The following is a 22,764-nucleotide window of genomic DNA, read 5'->3' as shown; positions in this document are numbered from 1 at the left end:
GGTGAAACCGGATGGCAACACCAGGCTCCAATCTAATTTGGCAGAGTTTCTACAGCTGGATGCCCTACCTAACGCCAACCACTCAGAGAGTGTAGTGGGTGCTTTTACGTGTCACCAGCATGAAAACGGCCACGCTCAAAATGGTGTCTTTTATGTCCCACCCGCACAAGAGCCAGTCCAGGGGCACTGGCAACGATCTCGCTCGAAAACCCTACAAAGGCCAGTCAGGCGGTACTGGCAACGGTCACGCTCAAGATGGTACATCTTATGTGCCACCCACACAAGAGCCAGTCCAGGGGCACTGGCAACGATCTCACTTGGCTTGCCGGGTCTTCTCACGCACAGCACATTTCCAAAGGTCTCGGTGAGTAGTCATCGCCTCGGTGAGGCCCAATGTTCGAAGGTCTTGCCTCACCACCTCAGCCCAGGTCTTCCTGGGCCTACTTCTTCCACGGGTTCCCTCAACTGTTAGGGTGTTGTTATATGGACTGTTAGATATGTAATTCGTCTGACGTTCCGTGTGTCATGTGGTTCGTCTGAGTTCATTGTTTCATTGTTGTTGTCTTGTGGGACTGTCGTAGTAAAATGTCATTGATATATATATGGCGGACATGACTTTTGTTTATTCATAACGAACATTGGGTGAGTGCGTTCTTTGTATGTAATTGAACAATAAATGTAATAATTAAATTGTATAACTCGTTATGTTATCTCTGCGAGTCAGTCCGAGGGAAACATAACAGAGTTTATTGGCGTCGCCGGTAGGATACATGCTTACTTTACCGTAAAATTATTCATCGTAATAACAATGGCTGAAAAACAGACAGTAGAACTTATTAAATTGTTTAGGGAACAAATGGACAAGCAAATGCAACAACATCAGAGAGATATGGACGCTCTGTTAAAACTGTTTGGTGCTCGACAAGTTGAAGGCGATTCTAGTGGCTATTTTTCAGCTGCTTCAACAACAGTGTCGATTCCACCATTTACTGCATTTGATTCAGCGACAGAACTATGGCCTGATTACTGGTCAAGATTCCGTACGTTTGTGGCTGCTAATGCTGTACCTGAAAAACGCATGGCACAAGTGTTCCTGACCAATCAGACTACTACTGTTTACAAACAACTTGCTAATCTGGCTACCCAACAAAATCCGCCTAAAGATATCAACAACTTGATAATGGACGAAATCGTTGACTTCATGAAGGAACAGTTCGACCCTAAACTTTTCATTGTGAGAGAGCGTTTCAAGTTTTGGAGTGATATGCGGCGGAAGCCAGGCGAAACTCTCCAGGAGCTGGCAGCACGTATACGCCAGGATGCAGCTACCTGTGATTTTCCAGCGATCACCAACCCACAGGATGAAGCTCTGAGACAGAGATTCATATGTTCGGTTAACAATGAAGCGGTTCTGAAGGCGCTTTTTAAGATAAAAGACTCAGAACTAGATTTTGCCCGTGCTGTCCAGGTTGCCATTGAGACTGAAGACGCAGCAAAGGTTGCAAAAGAAACTGTATACGGTTCCAAAACCAAGCAGGTGTACAAGGTCCAGCAGAACAGGAATAAGAGTCCTCAAAAGAAACATCAGCAGTCTTATTCCACAAACCAGGAGAAATGCTACCGATGTGGAAAGGCCCACAAAGCAACAGACTGTCCTTTCAGGGAAACCAAATGTCATTTTTGTGACAAAAAGGGTCATTTGCAAGCGGTGTGTAGGAAAAAACAACATCAGCAACGCAATGGCCATTCACAAACTCCCGTGAAAAGAATCACAAAAGCTGAGCTAGTCAAGGCGATCCTAGGTGAAGTTTCCCGAGACACTCACAGTTTAATTGTGCCAGTAACAATCCAGAACAGACTGTTCACAATGGAATTGGACACTGCTACTACAGGCAATTTTGTTTCCTTGTCAGTCTGGAAACAACTTGGAAGACCAAAGCTGCAAGATGTCAAGCATCGCTATGAATCTGCCAGCAAGCACAACCTGCCTGTTCTAGGAACTTTCATGGGCCAAACCAAGGATCCAACAACTGGTAAGCAGGATCTTATACCTTACATAGTCACCAAGATCTCTGATCTTAATTTGCTGGGTCGGAATGCTATCCAGACTCTGGGAATTTCCGTAGACACTGCTCTAGGTTTGAAAAGCATAGACAGCCAAGCTAAGAGGGAAGGTGCAGAAGGGATGTATCCAAAGACCTCAAGCGAGCCCTATGTTTCCCTGCAGCAAGATTGTCACAACATGTGTGATGAATTTCCAGATCTTTTCAAGCAAGAATTGGGATGTCTCAAGAACTTTGAACTGGAAGTGAAGTTCAAATCGGACGCAACACCAGTCTTTCACAAGGCACGTCCGGTCCCATTTGCTCTTCGTGATGACCTGGCCAAAGGTTACGAAGAAGGCATCGCCAAGGGAATCTGGAAGCTTGTTCAATTCAATGAATACGGAACGCCAGTGGTACCGATTCGTAAAGCACACGCTTCAAGCAACCTGAAGCCCAAACTACGGATTTGTGGTGACTACTCTGTGGGAATTAATGACCAACTTGCTGATCACCGTCATCCAATGCCACTCCCTGCTGAACTGATGCAGAAACTCGGAGGTGGATTCAGATATACAAAGATAGACCTTGCTGATGCCTATAATCAGATCAAACTGGCTCCAGAAAGTCAACGCAGACTCGCACTCAGCACTCACCGTGGAGTACTCCTGCAACAACGACTCCCTTTCGGAATCAAGTCAGCACCTGGTTACTTTCAGGAGATCATGGAAAACCTGACCCATGATCTACCTGGAGTGGCCGTCTTCCAGGATGACATGCTCGTCAGTGGGAAAGATGCAAACAGTCACTTAAACAACCTAAAGTGTCTGCTCACACGTCTAAGCGACAATGGACTCAGATGTCGCCGTGAAAAGTGCCAGTTTGCACTACCCAGTGTAGAATACCTTGGACACATTTTGTCGACTGAAGGGATCACTAAGGGATCCAAAGTCGAAGCAGTCTTAAAGATGCCATCTCCAATGAACGAATCAAGCTTGAAATCTTTCCTAGGTTCAGTTCAGTTTTATGGAAAGTTTATCCCAAACCTAGCCAGTATAGCAGAGCCACTCTATTGCCTTACGAAAAAGTCAACTATTTGGAAGTGGGGAGATGAGGAACAGTCAGTTTTTGATCACTTGAAAAATGTACTTTCATCAAGTCAAGTTCTGATACACTTCGATCCAAACAAAACTTTGGGACTGGCTTGTGACGCATCAAACGTTGGTATTGGAGCAGTCCTGTTTCACCGCTATCCTGATGGAAGCGAGCGCCCAATATCCAATATGTCCAAGACTCTCACTTCTGCACAGCGTAACTACAGTCAAATTCAAAAGGAAGCCCTAGCTATCATATTTGGCTTGCAGAAGTTTTACCAATATTTGTACGGTCGTAAATTCGTACTCGTGACTGACCACAAGCCACTGACATCACTATTCAGTCCGAGGAAAGGGACGCCACTTCTCGCTGCTAACAGACTAGCACGATGGGCCCTGTGGCTGAACCAATTTGACTACACCATTGAATATCGGAAATCAGCAGATCATGGCAATGCTGATGCCCTCAGTCGCTTGCCATTCGGTGATGACAACGACTTTGACAGAAAGGAAAATGGTGAAGACATAGACATGGTGTGTGCCATCAAAGCTCTTAGTATTCAAGTCCAACCTGTGGATGCTAACGTCCTCCGTCAAGAGTCAGGGAAAGATCCAGTGATATCTACAGTGATGCGCTACGTCCGTGAAGGCTGGCCACCAAAGAACATGGAGATCAATGACGAAGTCAACAAGTTCCGTAAGTTATCAAACTCACTTAGTATCTGTCATGGATGCCTTATACATGGATCTAGAGTTGTGATTCCACATAGCTTGCAGCCAAAGATCCTCAATCTTCTGCATCTCGGACACTTTGGCATGGAACGCATGAAACAGCTAGCAAGAACTGCTGTATATTGGCCTGGTATCGATGCTGCTATAGAGATAGCCAGTCGACGATGTGATTCATGTAACGAACATCAAAGGCAGCCATCTAAGCCTCCAGTTCACCCATGGATGTTACCAGAAAAGCCGTGGAGCCGCTTACATCTGGACCATGCAATAAATTTTATGGGTAGAGATTGGCTGGTGATCACAGATGCTTATTCCAAGTACCCATGCATTCATCCCACTTCCTCCACGTCCTCCAAAGCCACTTTGAATCTGCTTGAGGAAGACTTTGCGCACTTCGGATTTCCTCACACACTGGTCACCGATAATGCACCAACTTTTACGTCTGAGGAGTTCCAGAGCTGGTGCAAAGAACGCGGGATCACACACCTGACAGGGGCACCTTACCACCCAGCTACCAACGGAGCAGCGGAACGTTTGGTGCAGACCTTCAAACAAGCTCTGAGGAAGTCTTCTCTTCCGCCAACACGAGCACTTCAAGAATTCTTGATGCAGTACCGGAGAACACCGACATCCTGTGGATTCTCTCCAAGTGAACTTTTGAATCACCGGCAGATACGAACAAGGATTGATTCTCTGCTGCCATCGCCAGTACACATTGCTCAAGGCAAACAGTCTAAGGAAGCACATAAGTCTCAGGTGACTCCAAGCTCGGCTGATGTCGCTAAAGTTACCAGGCAGTACAAGGCCGGAGATCCTGTGTATGCACTCTACTATGGACCTCGCCGAGACAAAGATCCCCGATGGTTACCAGCAATCATTAAGAAGTCATTGGGTACTCGCTGCTTTAACGTGAAGGTCATACCTCATGGCCCGATGTGGAGACGACACTGGGAACAGCTGCGACCGCGGTACACAACTGAGGAAGACAATGAACCTGGTGATGCAGAAAACACTGTATTTGAATTTGCAACAGATCACCCGATGGAGATCTCGGAAACTGTGCCACTAACACAAAGACAAACCAGACCCAAGACCATGTTACCCGTTCCAGAGTATGGACCAGACAACCCAAGACGGTCCAAGAGAACCCGTAAAACCCAAGAGAGACTTTGCTGTTGATACTTCTTGTGTAGCATCAATTTCAGTGGGGAGGTGTTATATGGACTGTTAGATATGTAATTCGTCTGACGTTCCGTGTGTCATGTGGTTCGTCTGAGTTCATTGTTTCATTGTTGTTGTCTTGTGGGACTGTCGTAGTAAAATGTCATTGATATATATGTGGCGGACATGACTTTTGTTTATTCATAACGAACATTGGGTGAGTGCGTTCTTTGTATGTAATTGAACAATAAATGTAATAATTAAATTGTATAACTCGTTATGTTATCTCTGCGAGTCAGTCCGAGGGAAACATAACAGGTGTGGCACTTTTTCACGCAGCTATCCTCATTATATATATTGTATATGTGTATATATATATATATATATATATATATATATATATATATATATATATATATATAGGTGCAGACACGTCTGTGTGGTAAGAAGCTTGCTTCCCAAGTACAAGGTTCTGAGTTCAGTCCCACTGTGCGGGCAACTTGGGAAATTGTCTTCTACTATAGCCTCAGGCCAACCTCTGGTCAGCTATCAAAGTTAACTCAGGCCAACTATCAAAGCCTTGATAGTGAATTTGGTAGACAGAAACTGAAAGAAGCTCATCATATATGTGTGTGTGTGTGTGTGTGTGTGTGTGTGTGTTTGTGTGTGTGTCTTTGTGTTTGTGCTTGACCCCCGCCATTGACGTGTTTACATCTTCATAACATAGTGGTTCAGCAACAGCGACTGATATGTAGCAGGCTTAACCAAAAGATAATAAGTATTGGGTTTGATAAGTTTGACTAAAATTCCCCAGCATGGCCAGTCTAATGACTGAAACAAGTAAAAGATAAAAGATAAAGATATATACACATATATATATTAACTATTAGTGGCAGAAACATTTTTTTTAATGAATACTAATTAGCACATCCAACCTAACTTGGATGTGTTATTTTTAACACCTTAGACTGTTGTAAACATCCTTACAAAGGATCCTCTATGCAAACACTCAATTTGTTAAAAATAATAGCCAAATTATCCTCAAATTACACCATACCACCTTCAAAAATAAAAGATTGTGTAGTTCAAAATAAACTACATATGGAGAAGAAAAAAAAGAGGGATGATTACAGTTGGAACACATTTGATAACAGGTCTACAGGATCAGTGCTGACCTGGGGTTAAACAAGAGCAAGTCTATGCAAAACAGTTGATGCCAGGAATTGAAACTGAGCAGTGAAGTCCGGATGGAAAGAGATGAGGTTACTTACACTCCGATTGGACCCATTCCTGGACCACCACCACCATGGGGGATGCAGAATGTCTTGTGAAGATTTAGATGGCATACATCAGCACCATAGTCTCCAGGACGACACAGACCAACCTGAAATATTGAGATTGAAAGTCAGAACAAGACACACAAGAAAAAGAAAAAAGCATGTTAAACTTAAAGATAAGGCAACAAGCTTGCAGAAATGCTCAGAGGTATTTCAACCGTCGGCTACATTCTGAGTTCGAATTCTGCTGAGATTGACTTTGCCTTTCCTCCTATTGGGGGGTCGATAAATTAAGTACTAGTTGCATATTGGGGTCGATGTAATTGACTCATCTCCTCCCTCAAAAAGCTGCCCTTGTGGTTAAATTTGGAACCATTATTATTATCATTATTATTATTAAGGTGGTGAGCTAGCAGAATCATTATAATACTGGGAAAAATGCTTAGCAGCATTTCATCCGTCTTTACATTCTGAGTTCAAAATTCTGTCCTTTCGGGGGGTCAATAAACTAAGTACCAGTTACGCACTGGGGTCAATGTAATCGACTAGTTATCTCCCCCAAAATTTCAGATCTTGTGCCTCTTGTAGAAAGGATTAGTATTATTCAGCTGGTGAGCTGACAGAATCATTAGCACGCCAGACAAAATGCTTAGTGACATTTCTTGTCTTTACATTCTGAGTTTAAATGGTGCTGAGGTCAGCTTTGCCTTTCCTCCTTTTGGGGGTCAATAAAATAAGTACCAGTTGAACACTGGGGTCGATGTATTTGGCTTAAGCCTCTGTCCCCAAAATTACTGGTCTTGTGCTAAAATTTGAAACCATTATTATTGTGTTTATTATTACTATTATTACTGCAATATTTAAGATGGTAAGCTGGTAGAATTGTTAGTGAGTCAGACAATATGCTCGGCAGCATTTCTTTATGCTCTTGGTTCAAATTTCCCTTTCATCGTTTTGGGGTTGATAAGATGAGTACCAGTTGAACACTGGAGTTGATGTGATCAACTTAAACCATCCCTTAAAATTTTAAGCCTGTCTTACCTGTGCATTCATGTTGGCACCATCCAAATAAACAAAACCACCATGAGAATGAATCAAATCACAAATTTCCCTGAAAAAGAGTAAAAGGTTAATGATATATATATATATATATATATATATATATATAAAGAGAGAAAAGGATAAAGAGACCAATAGCAAAGTTAGAAATATATTTTATGGACTTACAGCATTTACACGATATTAGCTCTATCTTTGGGTTTGGTTGAATCCAATACCCTTCATATCCTTTATATGTGTGTATATATATATATATATATATATATATATATATATATACACACACACATATATATGAAGAATAAGAAAATGGAGATATTGAAGTTAATAAGAGTTTATTATCAACGAAAACTGATCATTATCTCTTACAGCTGTTTCAATCAAGCACAGTGAAATTAAAAGATATTAAAGTCATATTTCTGAGTTTAATCTCTTCAGAGAGGGAAAGAATATACCCTTAGAAAATATTGTGTGTCAGTTGTTTGAACCATCATGGCAGTCTGCTGTGATGATTCAAACAACTAACACACAATATTTTCTAAAGGTATATATGATTTTAATATCTTTTAATTTCACTGTGCTTAATTGAAACAGCTGTAAGAGATAATGATCGATTTTTGTTGATAATAAACTCTTATTAACTTCAGTATCTTCATTTACATGACTATAAACCATGGTTTATATATAAACCTACCCACCAAAAATATTAGGTATTCAACCAGTATTTCCTTGGATGAGACCATCCCTTTATGAGGATAATATAACTTCTATTTGAATTATATATATATATGCGTGTGTGTGTATATGCATGTATATATGTACTTATACACACATGCATGACTGAACAAATAAGAGTAGCTCTCAACCCATTTGGTCAGAGATAAATTCATTTAATAGCAGTTTGTCTCAGCTTCAGAATACTTGAAGTTCCAAGGCCAAATCCCTCTTGTCCAGTGCTCAAAGTTAGAGTGTCACTGAATACCTGAGGTAAGTTATTATTAGTATTATTATTATTATTAGGATGGCAAGCTGGTAGGTGAAATGCTTAGCGATATTTTGTCTGTCACTACATTCTGAGTTCAAATTTTGCCAAGGTCAACTTTGCCTTTCATCCTTTTGGGGTTAATAAATTAAGTACCAGTCAAATACTGGGGCCGATGTGATCAACTTACACACTCCCCACAAATTTCAGGCCTTGTACCAAAAGTAGAAAGGATTATCATCACCATCGTCATTATCATCATCATTATTATTAAGGTGATGAGCATGGAGAACCGTTAGCATGCCAGGCAAAATGCTTTGTGGCATTTCATTCGTCTTTGCATTCCGAGTTCAAATTCCGCTGAAGTCAACTTTGTCTTTCAACCTTTGGTGGATGATAAAATAAGTACCATTCAAGCACTGGGGTCGATGTAATCAACTATCCTCCTCCCCCAAATTTCAGGCATTATTATTATTATCATCATTATTAAGGAGGATCATTAAGCACACCAGGCAAAATGCTTAGTGGCATTTCATCTGTCATTACATTCTATGTTCAAATTCCGTGAAGATTGACTTTGCTTTCATCCTGTCAGGGTCGATAAATTAAGTACCAGTGAAATGCTGGGGTTGATGTAATCGACTATACCTGTCCCCCAAATTTCAAGCCTTGTGCCTATAGTAGAAAGGATTATTATTATTACTATAGTGGTGAGTTGGCAGAATCATTAGAATAAAAATAACTTTCTTTTACTTATTCTGGCTCTTTACGAGTTTGAATCCAGCCACAGTCAACTTAGCCTCCATCCCTCTACGGTTGATGAAATAAAGTAATGTAGTCGATGGTCTGAAGTACTCCTCCCTTTCAAAATTCTTGGCTTGGTATCTAATATCGATTTCAAATTTTGGCACAAGGCCAAAAATTTCGCGGGAGGGGGCAAGTTGATTATATCGACCCCAAAAGGATGAAAGGCAAAGTCGACCTCAGTGGAATCTGAACTGAGAATGTAAAGATGGGCGAAATGCTTAGCAGCATTTCGCCTGGTGTGCCACGATTCTGTGAGCTCGCTACCTTAAGCTTGGTATCAAATATCAAAAACCATTTTGCACAAATATAGGTGCAAGCATGTCTGTGTGTTAAGAAGCTTGCTTCTCAATCACATGGCTCTGGGTCCAATTGCACTATGTGGTACCTAGAGCAAGTGTCTTCTTCTATAGCCTCAGGCCAACCAAAGCCCTGTGATTTGGTAGACAGACAGAAACTGAAAGAAGTCAGTCATGTACATGTGTGTGTGTGCATTCGTCCCCCAACATTGCTTGACATCCAGTGTTGGTGTGTTCACGTCCTCAGAACCTAGCAGTTCGTCAAGAAGTCAACAGAATATGTATCAGGCTTAAAAAAATAAAAAGTACTGAGATCGATTCATACAACTGAACATTTGGATCTTTTTGGTTTGATGGGCAACATTTTTTTATGTAGTGTTTTTGGTACCGAAACACTTTCAAACTTCGAATACTTGTATATTTTGTGTTATAGAACAGATAAAAAATTTTGTATTCGAAGTTATTTCATGTAAAAAATTGTCGTATTTCGGTAATTTCAACCAATCACTGACGTCTATTGAGGTGAAAACAATTACGCCGTGGAATGTAAACAACGGTGTCAGGGGATCTTTTCCCTTGAATAAAATTAGTGCCGTTGTTTGTCAATAAAAACTATCCGTTGTCAACAACAACTATCAGCGGTGTATATTTCGTTTGTCACTGTTATTTATGACATCGTTCGTGCGTTTGTACTGGTTTTAGCTTTAGGGTTCGGGTTTTAGAGTTAGGGTTAGTTTTAGGATTACGGTTAGGGTTATGATTATTTTTGCCATAACCTTAACCCTAAAACCCTATAACTCATAACCATAACCCTAACCCTAAAACCCGAACCCTAACCCTTATTAGGGAATAATGATATAATTAAACTGGGAATAACATACTTGACACCGAACAGCACTAACTGTATTCAGCTGAATAGACGTCAGTGATTGGTTGAAATTACAGAAATACGACAACTTTAACATGAAATAACTTGCGATGTACAATTTTTTGTTAAGAAGGCTAAGAGAAAAAGATGTTTTATATGACACATTCTACCAGTGTCCCAAGATTGAAAGTGTTTCGTTGCCCGTCAAACCAAAAAGATCCGAACATTCTTCAAGGCAGTGCCCCAGCATGGCCGCAGTCTAATGACCGAAACAAGATATATGGTGATTGCCACTTTTTTCTCATCTATAAAAGAGCGCCATCCCTTTAGTGAGTAAATGCTGTCGTGACATCTCGTATGACGATCAAGTCCGTCTTTGGACTAATAGAGCTGTAAAGGTATGATAGTTGTCATAGAGACTTTAGTCTCTCTCTATCACCTTTTAACAGCATTTTTAATGAAGAGACATCAGAACAATTAACAACATAATAAAAAGGTTTATTTAGGATGATACTTGGTTATACAAATTCCTGTCATTCTGCTTAGCCGCCGCTGATTAAGTTGTAGTTTGGTAAGGGAAGGTTAAGGGCTTCCTTGATGCCTGCCAGAGGAGCAAGTAGCTATCACATCGATAGCATCATGGTGAAAAGTGCTTCGTGGAGGAGCGAGGTGTTGTCATGTAGAAGGTCTCTAGCTCAACTCACCGAGATAATGAAAGTAACTGATTAAGTACGAGTTTTACTACGCATGCGCAACTCGAGGGGCTTCCGGTGGCGAAGTCCCCTGCGCATGCGCAGAATAGTACTTCCTCAATGGCGGCTACTGTAGACGCCACAAACGTTTTCAAGAATTGAAATCAAGTCCTGTTCACGAAGTACTAGTTTCAAGATCGAGCATTCGCTTCTCCGTGCTTCAAAAGCTTTACAACAATCGTAGATAACTTCTTACCAAACCGGTTGACTTTCCTTCATCTGCTTCCTGCCTTCAACATCCACACCAGAGTTCTAAGACTGTTTTTGACGATATCCCCAAAACGTCTCTTAGGTACAGTAGTTGTTACTAGAAATTAATATAAACAGCTAGGCGCTATGTAATACCATGAAGAAAAAAAACTTTAATCGTCACTAAGTGATGAGGGTCTTTACATCGCTAGAAATAAGAGTTAAAGTACTCTTAATGCTGTAAGAGCGCAATACATACACATACTGCGCTTGTTGTTACTAGAATAACTTCCCTTACACAAACGCAAGGGAAATTACTCTAGCAATTACTCAATCTAAGGGAGATAAATCTTAGTATTTTTTGCTTTAACGGATTTAATACAAGGGAATATTGGTTTCAAATTTTGGCGCAAGGCCAGCAGGTTCGACGGGGAGGGCCTAAGTCAATTACATCGACCCAGTGTTCGACTGGTAATTGTTTCATCGACCTCGAGAGGATGAAAGGCAAAGTTGACTGCGGCGGAATTTCAACTTGGAACGCAAAGATGGCCGAAATACCGCTAAGCATTTTGTCTTGTGTTCTGTGGTTCTACCACCTCGCCACCTTTGATACACGGAATATTAAAAACAAATTTACTACCCCAAAGCCAATAAGGAAAATAACACCTTCCAACAACAAAAATATGAATTAATAACAATTTTTTTCAGACACTCTTATTATGTTTTAATCAGTTAAGTAAACACTGTTGTATTTGTCAAAGTAGTGTTGAAAGAATGAGCAACTAAATATACAAAAAATTATGTAGTATATAACATTATTAACGTAAAAGAATTATTTAAGGACCTTATAATTTAGAATAGATGACATCTCTGTATTATAAGGGAAAGTAAGATGAGGTTAACTGTAACATATTTCACACAAAAACACTTATGCTCAAATGGCATGAGACCAGATATTGTAATCTGCTCTCTTTCATCAAAATAAGTGAGTCTGATTCAACTTAGTGCTATAGAAAAGAATAGAGATAGTTCACATCTACAAGACTAAGAGATATGGCAATTTAGTTTTAAAACTGAGAGAAGAGAAACGGAACTTGTGGGCAAATTCACATATAAATCTCTTAAAGGCAGTGGCATAAACAGCTGAGAAGGGTTCCAACTGGAACTAGTCAAGGAAGAATGAAAGTGAATTTCAGAAGGTATAATTCACTCTACGTACAAGTGGTCTCACTGACTAAAATGATTACAACATCTAAGGCATCATAGCTCTGGGGTACCTTGACCACCTGCAAAGCTGCAGGTTGCGATGTAAACAATAGCACAAAATATGGCAAACAGAGTGGTATCCAGGAATCATGACTGGGATACAGTACAGCCTCCTTAGAGTGTAAAGACGATAAGGCTAAAACACTTGCATTGAACCAAGGGGCTTCTTTTCTGATGACCAACTGCCAATCAGTTTTCCAAGAGTTTCCTAACTACCCAGGGTCCTGGTGATCAAATGAGATTGCAAAGGAAGAATTATTGTCATTATATGCTTCCTTTTCTACACACCTACAACTTTAAAGTGGAGGCACAATGGCCCAGTGGTTAGGGCAGCGGACTCGCGGTCATAGGATCGCAGTTTCGATTCCCAGACTGGGCGTTGTGAGTGTTTATTGAGCGAAACCACCTAAAGCTCCACGAGGCTCCGGCAGGGGATCGTGGCGAACCCTGCTGTACTATTTCACCACAACTTTCTCTCACTTTTACTTCCTGTTTCTGTTGTGCCTGTAATTCAAAGAGTCAGCCTTGTCACACTGTGTCACGTTGAATATCCCCGAGAACTACGTTAAGGGTACACGTGTCTGTGGAGTGCTCAGCCACTTGCACGTTAATTTCACGAGCAGGCTGTTCCGTTGATCGGATCAACTGAAACCCTTGACGTCGTAAGCGACAGAGTGCCAACAACAACAACTTTGGGCTTCTAAATAGTGTCATAAAATATAGTTGAATTTATAGCAGTATGGAAAGCAGGTATAAAAATAACGAAGATGATGAAATGATCTGCGATATCATCTATTTTGTAGATACTTATGTAACAGACTCAGTGAACATGTTGAGCAGAGGCTGAGAGAGATTCCTGGTAAAAGTTATTTAGGGTCTAAAAGCTCCAAAGTGCCCTTCAGTAGAGTAAGTAGAACCATGTGGTGGGTCTTGTGGGAACAAATTTTAATTTTCAATTGAAATGATGTTTTATCAGGTAATCCCAGTTAAGCACAACTATCATTTTGGTTTGTCTTCAAATGGCAATGCCCCAGTATTGCCACAGACTTTGGGCTGGAACACATAAAGGAAAACAATAAATAAGGTTTATCAGTCCCCAACATGTCCTTTTATATAGTTTTGTAGACTGATCGATCAAAAAGAAACAGAAGTATTTGCAGATGACGCCTTGTTCTCCAGTTGTTGTATGGAAGCAGACAGAATAGTTACAATGTCCTCATGCTTTATGTCCACATATTTTAGCATCGTCTGTCATTGTGAATTTAGAACACACACACAATATTTGTCCAAAACACATTTCGAGATTTTGTTAGCTACCTCTTCATCATTCATTTCAACAACGAATGTAACATAAAAGTACACCTTTTTCTTCTTTCAAAAATGCACATCCCTACATTTGAAGGGCCCTCTCACATCTTTATTCTTATATTTATATATACAACTTATCTTTGCCTACCAGCCTGCTTGAATTCACTTTCATTCTCTATCCAAGTCTGGGATATCTTCAGGTAAAGTCAACTTACATGTTCAAATGAAAATATTGGACAATCAAAAGCGTAACATGTGATCTTAGGTCTGTGGTATGTGAGTAACCTAAGGCTAAACAACCACATACTGAAATGCATACAGCAGAATATGAACTTAGAATTAGCAGGAGTTGCTGGGTTAGGTCTGAAAACAAAAAACAACACAAAACAAACTCAACATACCTAATGTCTTCATCAAACACCCCATGAGTAGAAGGGTAAGTCACCATGAGACAAGCAAGGGTATCCTTGTGTTTCTCCACCTATGGATAAATAAAGATACATTTTACCCTAACACATTACAATTAAGTCTTAACAACACAGAATGAGATACCAGGAAGTTTGCATCATGGAAGTAGGGGTGATCTCAGGCAGGTTGGTAACAAAAGGATTTTAATGTGATCTAAATCAAAATTTCCAATCAAAAATTCATACTGATTTATGCGCTAAACCAGTGGCTCTCAATTTAATGCAGTCCTCAGACCTGTTGGATCTGGTCAAAACGTCCAACCCATGCCAGCATAGAATACAGATACTTAATGATGATGACAATGATATCTGATATCTCTTTCTCTACAAACCACTAAATTGTGAAGTAGGTTGTAACAAAACCTGGTTTTACAAACAGATGATGTCCTTTCCTACCAGTAACAAATTACTTAACCCCTTCAGCATTTAAACCAACCATATCTGGTCAAATTATTCAAGCTGTTTTATGCTCAAACTGACCAAGTCTGGCCTCCCACACTTACCCTACAATATCATTCTAAGAATTAACTCTCATCTCATTGAAATTTCAAAGCTACAAGGTAATGCATGACTAAATCGATGTGGATAAATAAGCATTACATTTGACAGTAATCTGAATAATTGACACTATCAGTTACAACAAGTGCTACAGTTGATCCAATCAACGGAACAGCCTGCTCATGAAATTAACATGCAAGTGGCTGAGCACTCCACAGACACGTGTACACTTAACATAGTTCTCAGGGAGATTCAGCATGACATAGAGTGTGATAAGGCAGGCCCTTTCAAATACAGGTATAAATCATTTTTGCCAGCTGAGTGGACTGGAGCAACATGAAAGAAAGTGTCTTGCTCAAGGACTCAATGCGTCACCAGGAACTGAACTCATGAACTTTTGATCATAAGCTGAATGCCCTAACCACTAAGCCACATACCTTCACATAATCTGAATGCTAAAGAGTTAAGGAGCATCATCCATATGTAAAACCAATTTCAACCACTCAGTACTTCACTAACAGCAAAATAAACAGTAGTCAAACCTGAATTTTCTAGGCAAACAAGGGCCTTTCATACCACTAACAATTAAACTGTGACACTTGAGATGTATTTTTATTCTAAATCTAGCCAACTGGAACACATTAAGTCTTGTTTGTTGCTAAACTGTGACACTTGGGATGTATTTCTTCTTAAATCTAACCAACTGGAATATGTTAAATCTTGTTTGTTGCCTTATCAGTGAAAAAAAAACCCCACAGGAGTAGTAATAGTGGTGGTGGTGGTGGGTGTAGTGAAAGTAGTCATAAAGAGGGGAAAAAAAAAATGAAGAGTGCAAGGTGACTAAAATGTTTGATCTTGTGAGCCTCTATTCAATAGTTCTGCACCCTAACCCTTGATACTAAACACTGGGATCTGGTTTACCATTTCTTTGAGGTGTTCCTTGTCAATGGCTCCGTCTGCTGCAACTCGGACGACTTGAATTTTCATGCCTGCCATCTGTGCACTGGCAGGATTGGTTCCATGGGCTGAGATAGGGATTAGACATACCTTGAAGAAGAGGAATACAATAATGATATTTTATACCACTTAACAACAACAAACAATTTCAATTTCACATAGTACCAATTTGCAGCTAGCTAAATTGCATGGCACATATTTACAGCTAGGTAATCTGTATATTCACATGATGCATACAAACAGTACCTCCAAATGGTACTTATTACAGCTAAGTGGACTTTACCTCCACATGGTACCTATTACAGCTAGGTGCACTGTGCATCCGCCTAGGTCAGTGGTTCTCAACTATATTTTGCCTATGGATCCCTTTGATTCCTATTTTAGTTGGATGGACCCTCACAACCATTCAATGCTTTAAAAAAAATCCTATTGCTTTTATATAATTAAATGTTATTACAAATTGTATTAAAAAAAAAAAGGGTTGAAATATTTTGTGTATTGTAGAAACATAACCAGTTTATTGCACATAAATTTTAACATTTTGGCCTTTTGGCTTAATACTGACAGGAATCACTCACTTATCCTTGTAGATTGCATTTCCTCATTAGTAGAGACAGGATCGTGTGGATCTAATGAATCAATTTGTTGAAGTTTGCATCCACTGCGTATCAACCTCCTGCAATTCAAGGTTGGTTTTTTTTTATAATTGAGGTTCACTCGTCTAAGTATGTTTGGTCTAGGACTGTTTATTTCTTTATTCACAGCTAACCTTCATATCTGAAGGCCTTTCCCCCTATTTGCCACCTAAATGTGAAATAGCAGCAACAAATGACAAATGAATGTCTTTATGGAGACCAGCTGAAAGTTAGTGAAAAGATCAGGTAAACGCAGCTGAAACTATCTGGTCACAGCGTGCACCACCCAAGACTGGAAGCATCCAAATTAGTCTTATGGAACCCACTTCATGGCGATGTACAACGAGAAAACCATCATTACACTTATATCAACAACTTGATTACATTGGCCTGAAATATATCCAAGACCTCAAAGCAATGATGATGGATTGAGAAGTATGGTGGGTAGACTTTGATATTGTGGCCTGGTTTGGAAACTGGTTATAATAATACATAAATTTTAACTACAAAATCTTACATATGCCAAGGACCGTATAGACCCCAGTTGAGAACCAATGATCTAGGTGGCCTGTACCCTAAAATGGCATTTATTTACATCTAGATAGACTGTATATCCACATTGTATCTAATTTCAGAGAATCAGATTGTACTCCCACACAATATGTATTTACAGCTAAGTGGACAACACTGCAAAGTGGAACCTATCAACAGCTAAGATGACTATAATTCCATATGGTAGCTAGCAACAGTTAGATGGATTGTAACTCCACATCATATTAATGTACAACTTAGTAGACTGTAGTTCCACATATTACCTATTTATAGTTAGGTGGACTGAGCCATTAAAAGCTGAGCTTCATTTGTAGGATGTGATCCATACCCTAACCAGCTGCACCATTCACTTTAAGCAGAATGGACAAATTGTAAGATACTCACGTTTCTCTGTGTTTCACCATGGTCACTGAGGTAGGCCATGATGGAGCAGAGTCCTGCATATTCACCCTGAGCACCACTGAAACATAGTAAGTTTAAAACATGTAAGTTGATGGCTGTGTCACTAAGAAGTTCACTTCCAAATCACATGGTTTTGAGTTCGGTCCCACTGCATGGCACATTGGGTTAAGTGTCTTCTACTGTAACCCCAGGCTGATTAAAGCCTTGTAAATGTATTTGGTAGACAGAAATTGAAAGAAGCCCATTATGTGTGTGTGTGTCATCCTTGTCTTCACATCATATGGCAGCTGTAAACGAGTGGCACTGCCTTACAAGCAGTGTCTTTTCTTTCCAGTCTTCCATAGTGACATGTCTAGTCATAGAGAGTTATAACGTTGCTTGGAAATAGATGAAGGCAGATGACAGGAAAGGCATCCAGCTGTAAAAAGTCAACCTCAATGGATTCTGTCTGGGCCATGAAAGCATGGAGCAGTGGGTGTTGTTGTTGTTGGTGTTAAGGTAGTGAGCTGGCAGAATCATTAGCATGCCAGGTGAAATTGCTTAGCAATATTTTGTCCATCTTTACATTCTGAGTTCAAATTCTGCCAAGATCAACTTTGCCTTTCATCCTTTTGGGGTTGATAAATTAAGTACTGGGGTCGATATAATTGACTATCCCTCTCCTGCAAATTTTAGGCCTTGTGCCTACAGTAGAAGGGATTATTATTATTAAGGCAGAGGATGGGCAGAACCACAAGCACCGTGGACAAAGTGCTTAGTGGCATTTCTGCTGGCTCTGAGCTCAAATACTATTGAGGCCAACTTTGTCTTTCATCCTTTTGGGGTTGATAAATTAAGTACTGGGGTCGATATAATTGACTATCCCTCTCCTGCAAATTTTAGGCCTTGTGCCTACAGTAGAAGGGATTATTATTATTAAGGCAGAGGATGGGCAGAACCACAAGCACCGTGGACAAAGTGCTTAGTGGCATTTCTGCTGGCTCTGAGCTCAAATACTATTGAGGCCAACTTTGTCTTTCATCCTTTTGGGGGTCAAGAAAATAAAGTACCAGTCAAATACTGGAGTTCATATAATTGACTTTTCTTTACTACCTTCGTGCCAAAATCAGAAAGAATTATTGTTATGATAATTAGGATAGCCAATGATTAGTTAGAGCAGTATGACATAAGAAGGGAACATAATTATCATACCCAGAGAGAATTTTATTGCAGAAAAAACTTCTAAAGGATTTTATTTAATGATATTTTGTAGTATCAACCCTTAACCCTTCAGTAATTAGATTACTCTGTCGAATGTAATGCTTACTTATCTACAATGTTTTGAATTAATCATGCATTCTCTCACAGCTTCGAGATTTCAATGATAACTCTTTTACTCTTTTACTCTTTTACTTGTTTCAGTCATTTGACTGTGGCCATGCTGGAGCACCACCTTTAGTCGAAAAAAATTGACCCAGGACTTATTCTTTGGAAGCCTAGTACTTATTCTATCGGTCTCTTTTGCCAAACCGCTAAGTTACGGGGATGTAAACACACCAGCATCAGTTGTCAAGCAATGGTGGGGGGACAAACACAGACACAAACATACACACACACACACACATATATATATATATATATATATATGGGCTGTGCGTGAGAAGACCCGGCAAGCCAAGTAAGATCGTTGCCAGTGCCCCTGGACTGGTTCTTGTGCGGTTGGCACATGAGATGCACCATTTTGAGCGTGGCCGTTGCCAGTACCGCCTGACTGGCTCCTGTAGGATTTTCGAGCGAGATCGTTGCCAGTGCCCCTGGACTGGCTTGTGCGGGTGGCACATAAAAGACACCATTTCGAGCGTGGCCGTTTTCGTGCGGGTGACACGTAAAAGCACCCACTACACTCTCTGAGTGGTTGGCGTTAGGAAGGGCATCCAGCTGTAGAAACTCTGCCAAATCAGACTGGAGCCTGGTGTTGCCATCCGGTTTCACCAGTCCTCAGTCAAATCGTCCAACCCATGCTAGCATGGAAAGCGGACGTTAAACGATGATGATGATGATGATGATGATGATATATATACGACGGGCTTCTTTCAGTTTTCCGTCTACCGAATCCACTCACAAGGCTTTGGTCGGCCCGAGACTATAGTAGAAGACACTTGCCCAAGGTGCCACGCAGTGGGAATGAACCCAGAACCATGTGGCTGGTAAGCAAGCTCTGTCGAATGTAATGCTTATTTATCCTCACTGCTTTGAATTAATCATGCATTCTCTCACAGCTTCGAGATTTCAATGATAACTTTTTTATTTTACTTGTTTCAGTCAGTTGACTGTGACCATGCTGGAGCACCACCTTTAGTCGAAAAAAATCGACCCAGGACTTATTCTTTGGAAGCCTAGTACTTATTCTATCGGTCTCTTTTGCCGAACCGCAAAGTTACGGGGACGTAAACACACCAGCATTGGTTGTCAAGCGACGTTGGGGAGACAAACACAGACACAGACACACACACACATATATAATAATAATATAAATAATATATAAACATATGCATATATCCATACATATATGGACATACCTACATCTATATGTATACATACATGCATATATGGGTACAGGACGTCACAAAAAAACGTTAAACACAATGAGAAACGAAAACATAAAGACAAAAACAGAAAACAAACTTTTTTCGAATAACGAAAAAAACAAAGACAGAAAAGATATATATATATATATATATATATATATATATATATATATATATATATATATATACATACATACATACACAGACAACGATCTTCTTTCAGTTTCTGTCAACCAAATCCACTCACAAGACTTTGGTCGGCCCGAGGCTATAGTAGAAGACACTTGTTCAAGGTGCTACACGGTGGGACTGAACCCAGAACCATGTGGTTGGTAAGCAAGCTACTTACCACACAGCTGCTCCTGCACCTATAAGATTGTTTCTTTTTAGTATGACATTGTAAGGTAGTTGTGAGAAGCCGAGTCTAGCTGGTTTGGACATAAAACAAACAGAATATTTGGGCCAGATGCAGCTGGTTTAAATGCTAAAGGTTTGAAGGTCTTTTGGGCCAGAACTGACCCAGGGTTTAACAAAGAAGGATACATCAGACAATAAAGTCCTTGATATGTTATGTCTAAATAAAAGATGAGATTGTAACAACTGGAATATTTTTAACCCTTTAGCATTTGAACTGGCCAGATGTGGCCTCTCACACCAACCCAACAATGTCATTCTAAAAATAAACAATCTCATCTTCGAAATCTCAAAGCTACAAGATAATGCATTATTAATTCAAAACAATCATCATCATCATTTAATGTCTGTTTTTTTATGCTGGCCTGGGCTGGGTGGTTTGACAGGAGCTGACCAGCTGAAGGGCTGTTCAGACTCCATGTCTGATTTGACATGGTTTCTATGGCTGGATGCTCTTCCAAATACCAACCACTTTACAGAGTGCACTGCATGTTTTTACGCAGCACCAGAATGAGTGCTTCTTACATGGCACCAGCAATTATGAGCCCACAAGGTTAGGGATGCTCAGCTGGGGAAGGTAGCAAGGGGCAAGCCTGGACACAAGGGCAACCACACTTTTACCTAGCTTGGCATGTCTTTTCAAACATGGCAAATCATCAGGAATCTCAGTCCCCAGCTATCCCCTCTTTGAGTCCCAAAGTTTGTAGATCCTTTCTCACCACTTTGTCCCATTGTCTTCCTGAGTCTTTCTCGGTCTACCTCTAAGCATTACTTTTAACAGAATAATGTGAATGCTAAAATGTTAAACAGACTATTGCTGTTGGGTCAGAGATATCCTGGATCAACACAATAGCAGAGAACAACGTAAAAGTGGTCGTAAAACTTACCTATTTGGTTGGAAAGAGATTTTGTCGAAGCCTGTAATCTCACAGAGATCTTTCTCAAGGCTTTTGAACATCTCTATGTAACCTTCAGCTTGTTCTTTGGGTGCAAATGGATGCAAAGATGTGAATTCATTCCAGGAACATGGCTGTAAGGAGAATATACAGCAAATAATTAACATCCTTATTAATTAGTAAGGTCATAGATCACTTTGGTTATCTTCTGGAATGCTAGTAAGTGTTGAACAGGTCTATAATGTTGTAAAGGGACAATATTTGATGGTTGCATAACCTTATCAATTTGGCCACACATTTCTTCTTCTGTGTCATGCTGAATCACCCCATGAATTATGTTAGGGGTATGCATGTCTGTGGAGTGCTCAGCCATTTGCACATTAATTTCATGAGCAGGCTGTTTCATCAACCAAATCAACTGGAATCCTTATCGTTGTAACCAACAGAGTGCCAGTTAGCAAGATTGTGTACACTCAAATGTAGAAAGACCTTCACTGCAGATACCGTCTTGAGAGAGAAATTCTCCCCATAGAACAATGTGTGAAAGAAACACATAGAGCTGGACTATGATGTCAAGGGAGGTTCTGTATCATTAAGCTTCATCAGCAACAGACATTGAATCCATGTAGCTGAAGATGTAGAGACACATGTTCTACATTCCAGTGATGTCACTCATAGCTCATCTTGGTGTGTTTTGTGTTTTTCATTCACATTGACTGTAAGGAGAATTCATCTTCCAAAACAGTCACCACAACAAAGGTCTTTCTGTGTTATGTTGAACATAAATATACAGAGCATTTTTATTAAGTGATGCAGTTGTACTTGTGCCAAACTGAAACAGTAAGAGTGAAGGAGAAATAGAGGGCAAGTGAAAATCATCAATTAAGAGAGAGAAGGGAGAGAGAGATAGGGGCAAAGAGAGAGAAAGAACTTACAATCAGCTCTGAAGAAGCATTCAGTTTCATGGTACAGGAACCTAGAGGTATCATCGAGTGAACCAGCGAGAGGTCTTTGTTTTCCAGCATTTTCATGTAACGCACAATGTTGGTCTCAGAATGATATCTTGTATAAGAAAGAGGGGAAGAGACATAAATACAAACTCAAACACAGCCCGGCACCCCAACATACAGTTTTATGTAAAGAGGACACAGAATGTGGTAGAGTTTATTTGTTCAGTCATGAAAAATGATAACTCACTGTCGTTACTCTGAGCTTCTCACTTAAATATATTTTGTTCAAGTGAGAATGAGAAAGGAGTCTCTTCTATTTAACAACTGAATCAATCCACATAGCTGTGAAACCCTTAGTAGCTAAAGAGTGAATCTTTAGATTGAAATGAACAAATGCATGTATGAACAAGAGAGAATGTGTGTGTATGTATGTACATAAGGAACAGCTTTTCAGACATGTTATTTTAAAGACATGATTAATGTTCAAGTCATACTTTCTATCAATAATTTTCATATTTCCTTATTAGAAATAGAAAATATAAACATAAAAGACTAACAAAGAAATATGGAAATTATTTAATAAAGAAAGATTA

General features: G+C 40.0%; 1 protein-coding gene across 1 annotated transcript in view; it reads right to left on the bottom strand.

Moving 5' to 3' along the window:
* LOC106880430 (glycine dehydrogenase (decarboxylating), mitochondrial) overlaps window positions 1-22,293 on the bottom strand; it is a 34,077-nt gene extending 11,784 nt beyond the window's left edge. Inside the window, exons 1-7 of the mRNA XM_089356791.1 lie at window positions 22,157-22,293; window positions 21,213-21,355; window positions 17,327-17,402; window positions 15,720-15,845; window positions 14,235-14,314; window positions 7,348-7,417; window positions 6,301-6,413 (exon numbers count right to left, since the gene is read on the bottom strand). Of these exons, the coding sequence (XP_089212917.1) occupies window positions 6,301-6,413; window positions 7,348-7,417; window positions 14,235-14,314; window positions 15,720-15,845; window positions 17,327-17,402; window positions 21,213-21,355; window positions 22,157-22,252 (704 nt within the window). The 5' untranslated portion in view covers window positions 22,253-22,293. The remainder of the gene's footprint in view (window positions 1-6,300; window positions 6,414-7,347; window positions 7,418-14,234; window positions 14,315-15,719; window positions 15,846-17,326; window positions 17,403-21,212; window positions 21,356-22,156) is intronic.
* Between the last annotated feature and the right edge of the window lie 471 nt (window positions 22,294-22,764).

The sequence above is a fragment of the Octopus bimaculoides genome, chromosome 8 (assembly GCF_046866305.1).
Source record: "Octopus bimaculoides isolate indiv1 chromosome 8, ASM4686630v1, whole genome shotgun sequence".
NCBI classification, from domain to species: Eukaryota; Metazoa; Mollusca; class Cephalopoda; order Octopoda; family Octopodidae; genus Octopus; species Octopus bimaculoides.
This window is presented reverse-complemented; position numbering and strand designations above follow the sequence as displayed.